The 13028-nt window shown below is 43.4% G+C and overlaps 1 protein-coding gene across 1 annotated transcript in view; it reads left to right on the top strand.

Annotated features, from left to right (window-relative positions):
- Sdk1 (sidekick cell adhesion molecule 1) overlaps positions 1-13028 on the top strand; it is a 944655-nt gene that overhangs the window by 328690 nt on the left and 602937 nt on the right. Inside the window, exon 2 of the mRNA XM_087903322.1 lies at positions 8130-8289. Within this exon, the coding sequence (XP_087759448.1) occupies positions 8130-8289 (160 nt within the window). The remainder of the gene's footprint in view (positions 1-8129; positions 8290-13028) is intronic.

Here is a 13028-nt window from a genome sequence, read left to right as displayed (position 1 = left end):
CACGTCTACTTGGAAGTATAAAATACGGGAAAGCCGGAAGCTTATTCCAGTTCTGAGGAGTGGGGAATTGCTTCTGCCCCGATGTCTCTTCTTGTTATTAATTTATATGCTGAAATAGATTAGCGCAGTGCAGCATGAATGCGGCACATAAATACCCCGTTTATGTTTCCCCCCATCAGCCCCAGCTGTGGATTAATCTCACCGAAAGCTTGAGTGGTTTCTTTGGGGGAAATATTGGAAGGGTTAGGTTCACCCCATGAGTTCCCTAAAAATGCCATTAATTCACGTTGAGTTCAGAGAGCGCAGATAATCTGCTCGACGTGCCCACCAGCTGGCTGCTCAGCAAGCTGTTTGTGGTTCTGTGTGCTGGAAACCTCAGGAAGCCTCCTGTGTCCCCCCCATTCTCACATTTCCATCCAAGCATCCAGAGGATGCTGTGATCCAACCAATGAGGAAGTCCCACGTGTGTTAAACAAACTTCTGAGCACCCAGCTTTATGGAGACTTTGTGGAAAAATTTAGGGACACTCGGTGTGAGCTTTTTGTGTGTGTGCAGGTCTATGCATGCATACGTAGAGGCCGGAGGACATCCATAGCAGCCATTCCCCAAGAGGCACCTACCTTGTTTTTGAGACAGGGTCCCTCACTATCCTGGAGCTCACCAGCTGGGCTAGGCTGGTGAGCAGCAAGCCCCAAGATTCCTGTCTCCATCTTCTTGGTGCAGGAATGCATATGCATAACGTCATACCAAGCTCTTTTTCATGGTTTCTGGGGATCCACATGTGAATCCTCATATTTGCCCAGCAGTCAATTTACTGTGTAAGCCACCACCCAAACCTAAAATTCCTTTTGAGAAAAAGTGGGAGTCTCAACCTCCTCATTCTAGCCGGATCTGGTTTCTCTGTGTATGTGTGTGTGTGTGGGGGGGGGTTTAATGTAAGAACCAATAATATTACTGTCAGTAATGCAAGTTGACTTTTCTGTAGTGTCTCCATCTCCAAGATTCTGAAGCACCTCATTGTTAGTACAGTGTGAGCGTGCCAGCTCTGGAGCCAGACTGACTGGGCCCACATCCTGGTTCTGTCTTTACCAGCTGTGAAAAGTTACCTTTTACCTTTTTATATGGCTTCTCAGAGGTGAGACTTCTGTGGAATTCAGGTCTTTGTGCTTACAGCTATTTCCCAAGGAGCTCTCCCCACAACCTGCAATACAACTTTGACCTGCAGTCTGTCATTTCTGATATGCCCCTTCAGAAAGTAGCGGAGGAGCAGAGTCATTGGGAGAAGGGCGGACAGTCTAGTCTGCTGCTAAATGGTCTTACACTATGCTCTGGATCGTTGGTACCCAAGTTCCCAGGCTTTAATCTCAGCAATCACTGCTACCCCTACTAGGCTACTCCTTGTGTTCTGAGATGTCCTCTGGGTGCCCTGAGATCCCTACAAGACTGTTCCTATATCACAGATGGACAAGGCACAAGTAGCCAGCAAGTCAACTCTGAGGTCTGTTTCTTAGTTGAAATCTGGAAGTACTTGTCAGAGAAATTCTCATTTGTTGGGAGCCGAGGAGATAGATGGGTCAGAAAAGTGATCACCTTGTAAACTAAGAGGGCCCAGAGCCCACATAAAAGGTCACCTGCATGGTCATGTGCCTGTAATCACAGCACAGAGTAGGCAGAGATCTGAGGATCCTTGGGGGCTAATGCTGGCCAGCCGGACAAGTGGATTCTGAGTTTCTGGTATACTGAAAGACACTGCCCCCAAAAGTAAGATGGAAAATGATTGAAGGAAACATCCATTATGAACCTTTGCCCTCCACATGAACACACACACACACACACACACACACACACACACACACACACACGGTGGTGGTGGGACAGCAGCCTCCCCTAACACTCTAGACAAAATTCTCACTTATCACTAAGGGTGATACAAAGAAAAGGTCTTTAAAAAAACCTTTCAAGAGTTGTTCAAAGTCACTAAGCTAAGAAAGTAGCAAGCAATGCCACAAACCCTTTCATTATCAGGGAGATTGCTGAGCCACAGCCCCCTGTGACTGAGTCTGCTGGTTCCCCTGGTGTCTGTACCCCTTCAGGTTCTGACCATCCTGGGATGCTAAGACCTTGACGTGGGAAGGACCTCAGCTGTGCTCCCTGCTGATCCCAGCACCAATTTTATACCTCAGCTGTCTCTCCTGGGATGCTCTTGGCTCCTGTGCAAGCCTCGTCTCTAGACTGTGAGCTCATTGGGTTGGGGCCAGCTACATCCCCAGCTTCTAGCAGCCAGGATACTCAGTCTTGCTTGGGAATGAAAGTGTTTGCAGTCTTGTAACTGTAACAATAGTAAGCATTCAGGACTTTGGTTTCTGCTTGTGGGAAGAGCCAGGATGGCCTATGGTGCCTGCTCATGGTGGTAAAAACACAGCAGGGTGCTGCTAACAGAGGGGTGTGCAGTGAACTAGCCTCAACTTCCAGTTGCATCCCATTGAAATGCCTATCAGACAGCAACTTGAAAAGCATACCTTATTCTTTGGTTTTGCAGTATCAGAATACAATGCTTTTGGGAATTATGTTTTATTTGGGAGTTTTGTTTGTTTTTATTTTTATTTATTTTTTATTGTTTTTTGATTTTTCGAGACAAGGTTTCACTGTCGCTTTGAGCCTGTACTGGCACTAACTCTTGTAGACCAGGCTGGCCTCAGACTCACAGAGATCCACCTGCCTCTGCCTCCCAGGTGCTGGGATTAAAGGCATTTGCCACCATCTGGCTTTTGTTCATTTTTTAAGACACAGTCTTTCTGTGTAGTTCCAGCTGGCTTTATAGTCATTATCTTCCTGCCTCAACTTTCCTAGTGATGGAATTACAGATGTGTGACATCATGCATAGCATTGGTGGCTTCTTCTTTTCTTTTCTTGTTTCCTTCAATTTTTGAGGGGAGCAGGAGGAGGTGGGTTTCAAGACAGGATTTCTCTGTGTCGCTTTGAAGCCTGTCCTGAAACTTGCTCTGTAGACCAGGCTAGCCTCAAGCTCACAGAGATCCACCTGCCTCTGCATCCTTGAGTGTTGGAATTAAAGGTGTGCGCCACCGGTGCCTGGCTAGATTCTTTTGATGATGTTTGTGTTTGTGTGTTCAGTCGTAGCTACCTTTTTTTTTTTTTTTTGCCCTAGAACTTCTGATTCTCACTTACTTTTTTCAAGTGGGAACAGATAAACTGTCATAGGCAGAAGTTGGATGATTTTCCAGATCTGAGCAATATGACCATAGAGGCGACCACATGTGCTTGTCTGCTCTCCCCAAAATGTTTATTAGTGTTGGTGATTAGCTAAGAGCTACACTTGTTTGGTTGGTTGGTCTGTTTTTTGTTTTCTACTGTTTGAGTTAATTATATGCATACTAAGTTAATTATATGCGTATAATACATCTGATCCTGGCCACCCCTTTACCTCTCTTGTCCCACTTAGCTGCCAGATCTTTATGGTGTGATGATTACCTCATTTGATCATTGTGCAACACTGATTCTTCTCTTTTCTTTTCCTCCTGGGTTACCTCTACCCCACAACCACATGTACATGGTGGTCACAGAAAATGTATTTGCATTGCCTTGTCGTCAGGCCTATGGATTTTGTTCCTCATGCATCAGGGTCCACTTACACCAATCACACTGTGACCTTGCATATCTGTGAACTTAACCACAGTACAGAATTACTTAGTAATATGTTTAGATTTTACCTCAGGAGCATGCTTTAAATGCATAATTGTCTTCTTTAAAAATATGAATATTACTCTTGTGAGGAAAGCATGTTATTTGGTGAGATTAAACTCTTGGCCTCCCTGTGTGTGCATAGTGTATTGCTGGCAGCAGAGCTGGGAATGGCTGCGTCAGCCAGAGCAGGGTCTTCTACCCACGCTTGCCAGCCTACTTCGTAGGTGATCCATTACGCCCCATGCTTTTATTTCTCCCTGGTATTTGGGGGAAAAAAAAGTAAAATTTTCTGTGAGTGGCAAATTCAGAAGCTTGGGGCATGAAAATGTTGGGATTTGATATAAAGGAACTTTTAAAAGATTAGTGGTTTAAATGGAACGGTTGTTTGCCCTGGGGAATTTTGCTGTAGCAGGGTGGAGTTCAGGAACGAAAGGTCCTGCTTAGTGTGATTGCCCATTCATGCCACAATCAGGGTCCCCCATGCTGGACCCCCGCTGATTGGTGGAGCTGATTGCAGGTGCTTCTAAACTTCATCTCACTGTACCAGAACACGTGGGGTTTGTCTGCCTGGGAGCCCCCTTGTTTGTGGGGTGGTTGCTTTCTTTGCTAGGTGCAAGTTGACTGTCATTTCTCGTTAATTATCCCTTTAAAACAGAGGAGTGGAGGCAGGGGATGGCTCAGTGTGTAAAGTGCTTGCCGCACGATCATAAGGACTGGACTAGGATCCGCAGCATCCACGTGAAAGCTGGGCATGGTGGTGCATTTGTAACCCCATTGCTGAAGAAGGACGACAGGAGGGTTCCTAGAGCTCCCTAGCCAGCCAGCCTCACCTGATCAGTAAGATTCTTCCCACCCCACAATAAGATGGAGGGTTCATGAGATGGCTCACTGGTAAAAAGCCCATGGCGTACAAGCCCGATGACCTGCGTTTGCTCCCCAGGCTCCCTGCAAAACAGCGAGGAGAGAGCCGACACCACACAGGTGTTCTCTTAACCGCTGCAGCACACGCACACCCACACACCATCCACATACACAGTAGTGAGAGAGAGAAACAAATAATAAAGAAGGCCCAGTCTTCGCTGGATTCTCAGCAGCAGTCATGTGAATCGGGACAACTGATGTTCTTAGTACCCCGTGGTCGCTCCCTGCCCGTTCTGCCCTGTAGAGGTTTCCGATAGCTTCTGTATTTTCTGCAGTAGAGTACATAATTAAAACGCCCAGGAAGATGTCCTGTCTGTGCGCAGGAAGTGGAGTCAAGACAAGGCTCAGCCTTGGCTTCTTGTACCTGTGTCCTCGCCATGGCAACTGTTCCTACTCTGTCATATGGTCATAGTCCCTTTCTAGATGAGAAGATTATCTTTGCATTTGGACAGGTAAAGTTAAATCCATTTACATTTATCTAAAAACCTTAAAAGTCCATTTGGGGAAGTGACTTGGACATCATAAAATTATGATGTTGATTTGAGAGAACATTAAGTCCGGTCCTCTCCTGTGAATGGACCTTAAATCTGCGTTATCCAGACAAATGAGACTCTCTGTTTCATAAATGATTTATGTTCTATTTAAAAGTATGTGAAAATGGAAATTTCATGGTTTTCCATGGTTATTCATCCCAGGGACAGGGATTTAGTGAGCTTATTGTCGGCATACAGAAGTAGTCATACACTCAACACATTTTCTTGGGGGAGAGGCAGGGTCCAGTGGTCATATTTGAGATGTTGCCATCCTCCTACAGACCAGTGAATGGACCACTGGCATTTCTCCAGGTCAGAGTCTCATGAGTAACTCTTAGGCATTTCACTCATTTTCTTTCCCTGGTAGTTTTCTGCCCATGTAAACTACAAAAGATCATGTGCTTTTGTGGGAACCTGTGCACCCCTGCACAGAGATCCCTCTGCTCCATTAGTAAATCCTGAGGAGATGAGAAGGCATCTGTTCACCATAGAGAGGGCACCACTGATACATCAAAGATCCTTTTCTACAGTGAGTTGATGGGGCTCTCGGAGCATGAATGACCCCAAAGCAGCCATATCCCCATAATACCCACCCCATCATGGATGATAACCTCACGGAAGCTGCATCTGGGTGTCTCCTCTTTGTGTGTAGTTCCATTTGAACATTGTCTAGCATCTGCTAAGACTAGTTGCATGTGAGGGGAGCAGGAGGGAAGGACACCCCAGACGAGGTCCTTGACACTTCACTACCTTCTACTTGTGAGCATCAGTAGCTCAATTAGTATTACCATGGACCCAGCTTCCTCTTGTCTCAGTCCCTTCAATTAGTCGTCATGGCTACAGGGATACAGTGCTCTAAGATGGTGATGGGGTGAACTTATTATATATACCCTTTCTCTCTCCAAAGTGTCCGTATTTGGCTACCTACATCTCCTCTCTAAATCTCAAGTTCAAGTGTTTGCTTTTCTACCTTCATGTTCTCTTTGAATTTCAAGTGGGAAAGACCACTGGTCTTAGAGGGGTAACTAGTTCTCCATGCTGGCCATGCTAAAATATTTGTGGTGATAATTTTAGACACTTAAAATTCCAGGGCCTTCACAATGTGTGCTTTTCCCTTCTTGTTGAAATGAATGGGCAGCCTCTGGGCTAACAACTATTCTATGGCCATTTAGATCACGAGATATTTGCTTGCCAAGTGTATAAAGCTATTCCTTATGAAGGATTTTTCCTACTTGATTGCAGTACCCAGCATAGTAATTTGTTCACAGTAGAGGTGTGTGTAGTTACCTGTGAATTCTGTGAGGAATCGAACTGTGGTGTCATTTGAATTCCAGGCCATTGTATAATCTGTTAAATTGATGATGCTCTGTCAGGTTTAGTCACAAATTCACATTCTTGAGCTTGTATCTTGAAGCTTTTTTCTTTCAAAAAGATGTATTTTTTATGAGGCATGCGTGTAGGACACTGGAACCCTATGAAGTGGCGTTTCTTTTTCTATTGTTAAAGAGAGAGCAAATGGCAGGCCATTAATAAAGCCTGCAGCTCAGTGAACCCCAAGGCATCAGAGTTATATCTATTGCAATTCGGCTTTATTACACTGTTTGGGTCATAGGAGTGGATGATTTGGGCTGAAGTGCGTAGGAGAAAGGGAAATTGGACACACCGTTGACAATCCGAACCCGAGGATGCACTTAAAAAGCAACTCAGAGCAAAAGCAGGTAGGACTCTCCCAAAAGGACCTGGATTAGTGGCTCCTCCTGACACTGAGTGACAGATTTCATTATAGCACCTTACAGTTGGCTGTTTATACTCCTGCAAGAGATCTAGATCAGTCCCGAGAATGGAAAGTGGCAATGTTTTACTCTCTCTTCATAGTCCCAGTGCTGCTGCAGGACCTGTCCCATAGGATCAGTGCACATTTGTTCGTTTATTGTGGTGCCAGGGATTGAAGTCAGGTCTGGTCCATGTGAGGAAAGCACTCTACTACTGAGTCATACCCCAGCCCCTCACTGGGGGATTCTAGGCAGGGGCTCTACTACTGAGTCACACCCCAGCCCCTCACTGGGGGATTCTAAGCAGGGGCTCTACCACTGAGCCACTCCCCAGCCCCTCACTGGGGGATTCTAGGAAGGGACTCTACCACTGAGCCACACCCCAGCCTCTTACTGGGAGATTCCAGACAAGCACTCTGCCACTGAGCCATTCTCTAGTAATAGTCTACAGACAGACCATTGCTATGTTTAAACACCATGACTAAAAGCATCTAGGGGAGGGAAGGGGTCATTTGGCTTAGTGGTTCTGATCATAGTCCATCATCTGGGGAAGGCTGGCCAGGAACTCCAGGCTTAAACCCTAGGCAGTATTGGTACTTCCTTTATCCCAGCACACAGCAGGTGGAGACAGATGGTCCTCATGGAAATCTGGGTGTTAGAATAGCAGAGCCACTGAAGTGTGGGTTCACAGAAGAGACCATGACTCAGTGTGTCTCAGCAATAAGGTGGAGAGTCACTGAGGAAGGCATCTGACAAACCTCTACGAGATGCACTTTCACATGTGTGCCCTTACACATGGGAACACACATGCACATTCATGGATACTAAGACACACTTCAAAAATAATAAAATAAGCAAAACAATGAATTTAGTGTCTTGTATGAACAAGAATGTCCTGGCATGCTCCTTTAATAGGCTGGTATTAATTCTAAGGAAGAAGGACTTGTATGAACATGCCTGATGATTTTATGGACCCTTTGGCATTTTGAAGTATCTCCTAGGTTCCTGCTTTTTACAAGTGTACCAGGGATTATTTGCTACTTAATTGGGCTGCATACCCTTCATCTCTACTGTTGAAAATTAGAACTGTTCGTGTCATTGATTTATTATTTATGCTGATGTATTGATGGGATTGGGTTATTTTCATTGTGGCTTCATTAGGCTTTCTCCGTTTTTTTTTTTCTGTTTTGGAATATCCCAGATGACGTTGCACCCTACTTCAAGACGGAGCCGGGCCTGCCACAGATCCACCTGGAAGGCAACCGCCTCGTGCTCACCTGCCTGGCTGAAGGGAGCTGGCCTCTGGAATTCAAGTGGATGCACAATGACAGCGAGCTCACCACCTACAGCAGCGAATATAAGTAATTGATGGCTTGAAATAAAATCCCGAGGCTATGTGTGGAGACCCTTGCCTTGTCAGACACGATGACAAAAGACTGGCGGTGCTGGGTCAAGTCCCAGTGCACTGTGGGTCAAGGGAGGTTTGTGTGTAGTCTGAATGGAGCTCGCCATGCTAGAAGGTGTTTTCACTCGGGTGTCTATTATTCTCCTTGTGACAGTAGGCCCGTTCAGTGGAACAGACAGGGACAGGAATCCACGGCATTCTTTAATGTGACACATTTGCTGCTTTGGGGACAACCCCACCTACAAGCATTGTTTGATCTTACTGGTTCAGGCATTTCCTGTAGGTGTGTAGATCAGGAGCTTCTAGAAGTCATGCCGTTAAAATCCTTTCTGACAGTGCTTTCTGCTTTTGCTGGGAAAGGGGCATCAGTGGTTGAGTGGGTGTGAGCAGAAGTGTGTTACTCAGCAGGAAACCCAGTGACTATGGAAAGCCTTCTATGCGCTGGCCAACCTGCCAGATACGGGGATGCAAGGAACTTGATTAGCCCCAGAGCCCAGTGTGGCGAGGGGAGAGTAGAAACCAAGCAGGTTTAAGCTGTAGCTATACCCAGAAGTAGCCCTACTCCTCCGCCTTTTAGCTTCAGGTCTTTGTATTTAAAAAAGAATATTAAAACTTTTTAGATTGTTTACGTTAATGTACAAGTGGGACTCATTATTGTGTTTTCATATGTACATGTCATTGTACATTGTTCTAACGGTCCTCTTCCTCCACTGCCCTCCTGTCTGTCGGATTCCCTTTGTGCCCACAGAGAGTTCTGTCTTATGCTTATGTACCCTTCCTCTTCTCTAGTGATTCCTTTTCTAGTTCCATGACCTATATGCAGATAGGACACACACATGCATGCACTCATGGTGGCACACACACCTTTAAGCCTAAGTTTTACATATGAGAGGAAATATGTACTTCTCTTTCTTAGACTGGATTATTTTGCTTAACTCAGTGATTTCGCGGTTCATCCACTTTGCACAAATGTCAAGTTTTCATGTTTGAAAACATTCCATTGAGTATATGTGCCCTGTTCTTGTTTTCTGTTCATGTGTTGGCAGGCATCTTTGTTGGTTCAGTTCCGTAGCTCCTGTGAGGGGTGCAGCAGTAGGCACGGCTGTGGAGACACCTTTGTGGTACACTGACTTAGAGGCTTTCCAGTACAGACTACGAGAGTGGTCTGCCTGGGTCCTGCACTTGACCTAATTTTTGCTTTTTGAGAACCTTTGAGATTGATGTTTCCACAATGTTGCATAACTTTGCATTCCAACTAACAGCATCCCTTTTCTGTACATCCTCAGTAGAATTTGTTATTGGGTTGTGTTTTTTCTTTGCTCTTTCTTGGTGATAGCCATTCTGACTGCGGTGAGGTAGAATCTCACTGATGGTTTTATTTGTATTTCCCTAAAGGTGAAGGATGATGAACACTTTTCAAACATTTATTGGCTATTCACATTTCTTCTTTTGAGAGCTGTCTAGTCGGTTCACCACCACACTTATTGATCGGGTGCTTTCTAACGTTTAACATTTGTGGGGTTTTATATACCTTGATATTAATCCCCTATGTGCTGTGCAGTTGGCAAAGAGGTTTTTCCTGTTCTATAAGCTGTCTCTTCACACTTGGGAGTGTTTCCTTTACTGGTCAGAAAATGCGTAACTGTATGTCATCCCTCATGCCAGCTCCTGGAATTATTTCTTGCTTAGAAAGTCCTTGCTGGTGCCCAGACCTCAACGTGTTTTCTCTATGTCTAGCAATTTCAGATTGTTGGGCTTGTATAAAAGTCTTTGATCCATTTTGAATTGATTTTTGTGTGTGTGCAGAGTGAGAGATATGGATCTATTTTCATTCTACCAGTTTCACTAGCACCAGGCTGTTGTTTTTCAAATCTATGATTTTTTTTTCACCTTTGTCAAAAAGTAGGTTTCTGTGGCTGGGAGGATTTAAGCGTGGCTTCTGTGTTCTATCGATCTCTGTGTCTGCTTTGTACCAGAACCATGTTATCTTCGTCACTCTGGCTCTTCAGTATAATTTGAGGTCGGGCATTGTGATGGTGGAGTTTTCTTTGGGTATTTAAGTCATTTGTGCTTTGTTGAACATTTTAGAATTTTTTTCTTCCTGCCAGGGCTGTGAAGAAATATTTGGGATTTCAGAGGGGATTATGCTGACTCTATAGCTGGCTTTCTATGACATAGCCATCTTCACAATATTAATCCTTTCCATCTATGAACATGCGAGGTCTTTCTAATTTCTAATGTCGTCTTCAGTTTCTTTCTTCAGTGTTTTAAATTCCCATTGTAGAGATCTTTTACTTTCTTGCTTAGATTTACTGAAAGATTTTTTAAAAATGTATTATAAATACTTTTCGTTGTTTACTTTTTGTTGAGTTTGTTGTTGTTGTTGTTGTTGTTGTTATCCTGTTTTCTTTTGCTCTGCCTCAGTTCTTTCTTGGCAAGCTTGCTATTGACATATAGAAATGCTACTGATTTTTGTATATTGACTTTTTTTTTAAGTCCTGCTATTATGCCAAAAGTGTATACAGTTCTAGGTGTTTTCTGATAGTTTTCTTTCAGGTCTTAGGATGTAGAATAGAATCGGCTAAAAGTAGGAATAATTCAGTTTCTTGATTTCCTATTTGTGTCCCTATTTTCCTTTCCCTGGGTTCATGGCTTGAGCTAAGCCCGAAGCATTGCATTAGCTGTAGTGGGGACAATGAGCACTCTTGGCCAGCTTGGGAGGAAATGCTTTCAGTTTTCTCCCCTTTACTGTAACACTAGTAAAAAACACTATAGGCTTGTTATATATTGTCTTTATTATTGGAAGGTATTTTCCTATTTCTGATTTCTTCAAGTCTTTCATCACAAACAGATGTTGAACTTTGTCAAATGCCTTTTCTACAGCTATGGTGATGATCATATACTTTGCCCTAAAGTCTACTCATTTGCACGCATTGGAGTGGAACCAACATGGTAGTGGTGTGTGGTATTAATGTGTTCTTGAATTTGGTACGCAAGAATTTTATTGATAATTTTTATATCTATGTTCATTTGGGAGATTGGTCAATGGTGTGTGTGTGTATGTGTGTGTGTGTGTGTGTGTGTGTGTGTGTATGCATGCGTGCATGTTTGTGTGAGAGAGTGTGTGCGTTAGGAAGAGGTGGTTTGGTTTTCGTACAGTGTTGCCTTCATGAAACAACTTCATAGATAATGTTACTTCCCTTACTATACCATGGAACAGTTGGAGAAGCATTCACATAGTTTGTCTTAAAGATCTGGGAGAATTTGGTCTTGACTATTTCTGGACCCTTACCTGGGAAATATTTTAATACTGGTTCAGTTTTGTAGATTTTTATGAATGTTTCACTTCTTTTTATCATCTTGATTTCACTTGGTACATTGTATGTGTCTAGAAATTTATCCATTCTCTTTAGAGTTCCCTGGACTTTGGGGGAGCTAAGTGTTCAAAGTATTTCCTAATGATGCTCTAGATTTTGTTGGCAGACCCCTCTTTTTTCCCTAGTTATAGTATCTTGGGTCTTCTGTCTCTTTCTTTGTGTTAGCTTTGTTTGTGTTTTTGAAGAACCAATTCTAATTGGCTCTATGTATCAATTTTTTATTTGCCATCTCAGCCACTTCTGCCCTCGTCTGCTTTTGTGCTTGACTTGCTCCTGATCTTTGAAGACCTGGAGGGATATCATTAGGTTGTTTATTTGGCACCATCCTAGTTTTAAAAAGATTATGAATACTCATATCAGAGCTAAAACTTTCTTCTTGGAATTACCTTAGTGGTGTCCAAAGGTTCTCTTAAGTTGTACTTTCATTTTTTTATCTGATTGTTGGGAATTTTAATTTCCTTGCTGATTTTGTCAGTGACCTTCTCTCTTTCAAGGGTATATTGCTCAGTCTCCATCTATTTGTGTAGTTTCTGTGGTTTCTCTTGCTGTATTGGTTTCCACCTTTATTCTATTATGATCTGATAAGATTAAAAAATTCAGTTGTTTTTGTATTTGTTAAGTCTTAATTTGGGCTGGGAAGGTTTCATGTCTGTTGAAAAGAATCTATATTCTGTTTCTGTTAAATGGGATGTTCTGTATACTTCCGTTAAGTCCTTTGACCTGTGGCATAATTTAACTATGGGTTTTCTTTGCTGATCTTTGTTTGGATGACCTATCTAAAAATGAGATTAGCTTACTGAAATCACCAGCTGCTGTTATATGAGGATGTCTCTGACCTTTTCTGTCCATTAGTATTTGTTTTATGAAATTGGGAGCCCTGAGCTTTGGTGTGAATATACTTATGTCTGTTGTATCTTCTTGATAAGTTGGGCCCTTTGTTAATATATAGTGGCTTTCTTTCTTTATGTCTATGTACATGTATATGTGACTGTGTATGTAACTGTATGTAAGGTGCATGTCTTTGCACACATGCATGTAGGTGTGTGTGTCTATGTGTATTCATGTAGAGGTCAGAGGAGATATCAAGTCTCCTGCCTTATCATTATACACTGTATAACCTTAAAAGAGGGTTTCCCAGTGAACCTGTAGCTTGGCTGGCTGACAGCAAACTCCAGCAAGGCTCCTGTGTCCATTTCTCTGACAGCACTGTGCTTATAGGCAGCTTTGTGCAGTTATGCTCAGCTTTTTCTTGGGTGCTAAGAATTCATACTTGAGTCTGGGTGTTTGTATAGCAAGCATTTCTCAGCACTGAGCCTTC

This window comes from Myodes glareolus, chromosome 2 (genome assembly GCF_982192425.1).
Source record: "Myodes glareolus chromosome 2, mMyoGla1.1, whole genome shotgun sequence".
Lineage (NCBI taxonomy): Eukaryota > Metazoa > Chordata > Mammalia > Rodentia > Cricetidae > Myodes > Myodes glareolus.
Note: the sequence above shows the minus strand (reverse complement) of the source record. Positions and strands in the feature narration are given on the sequence as shown.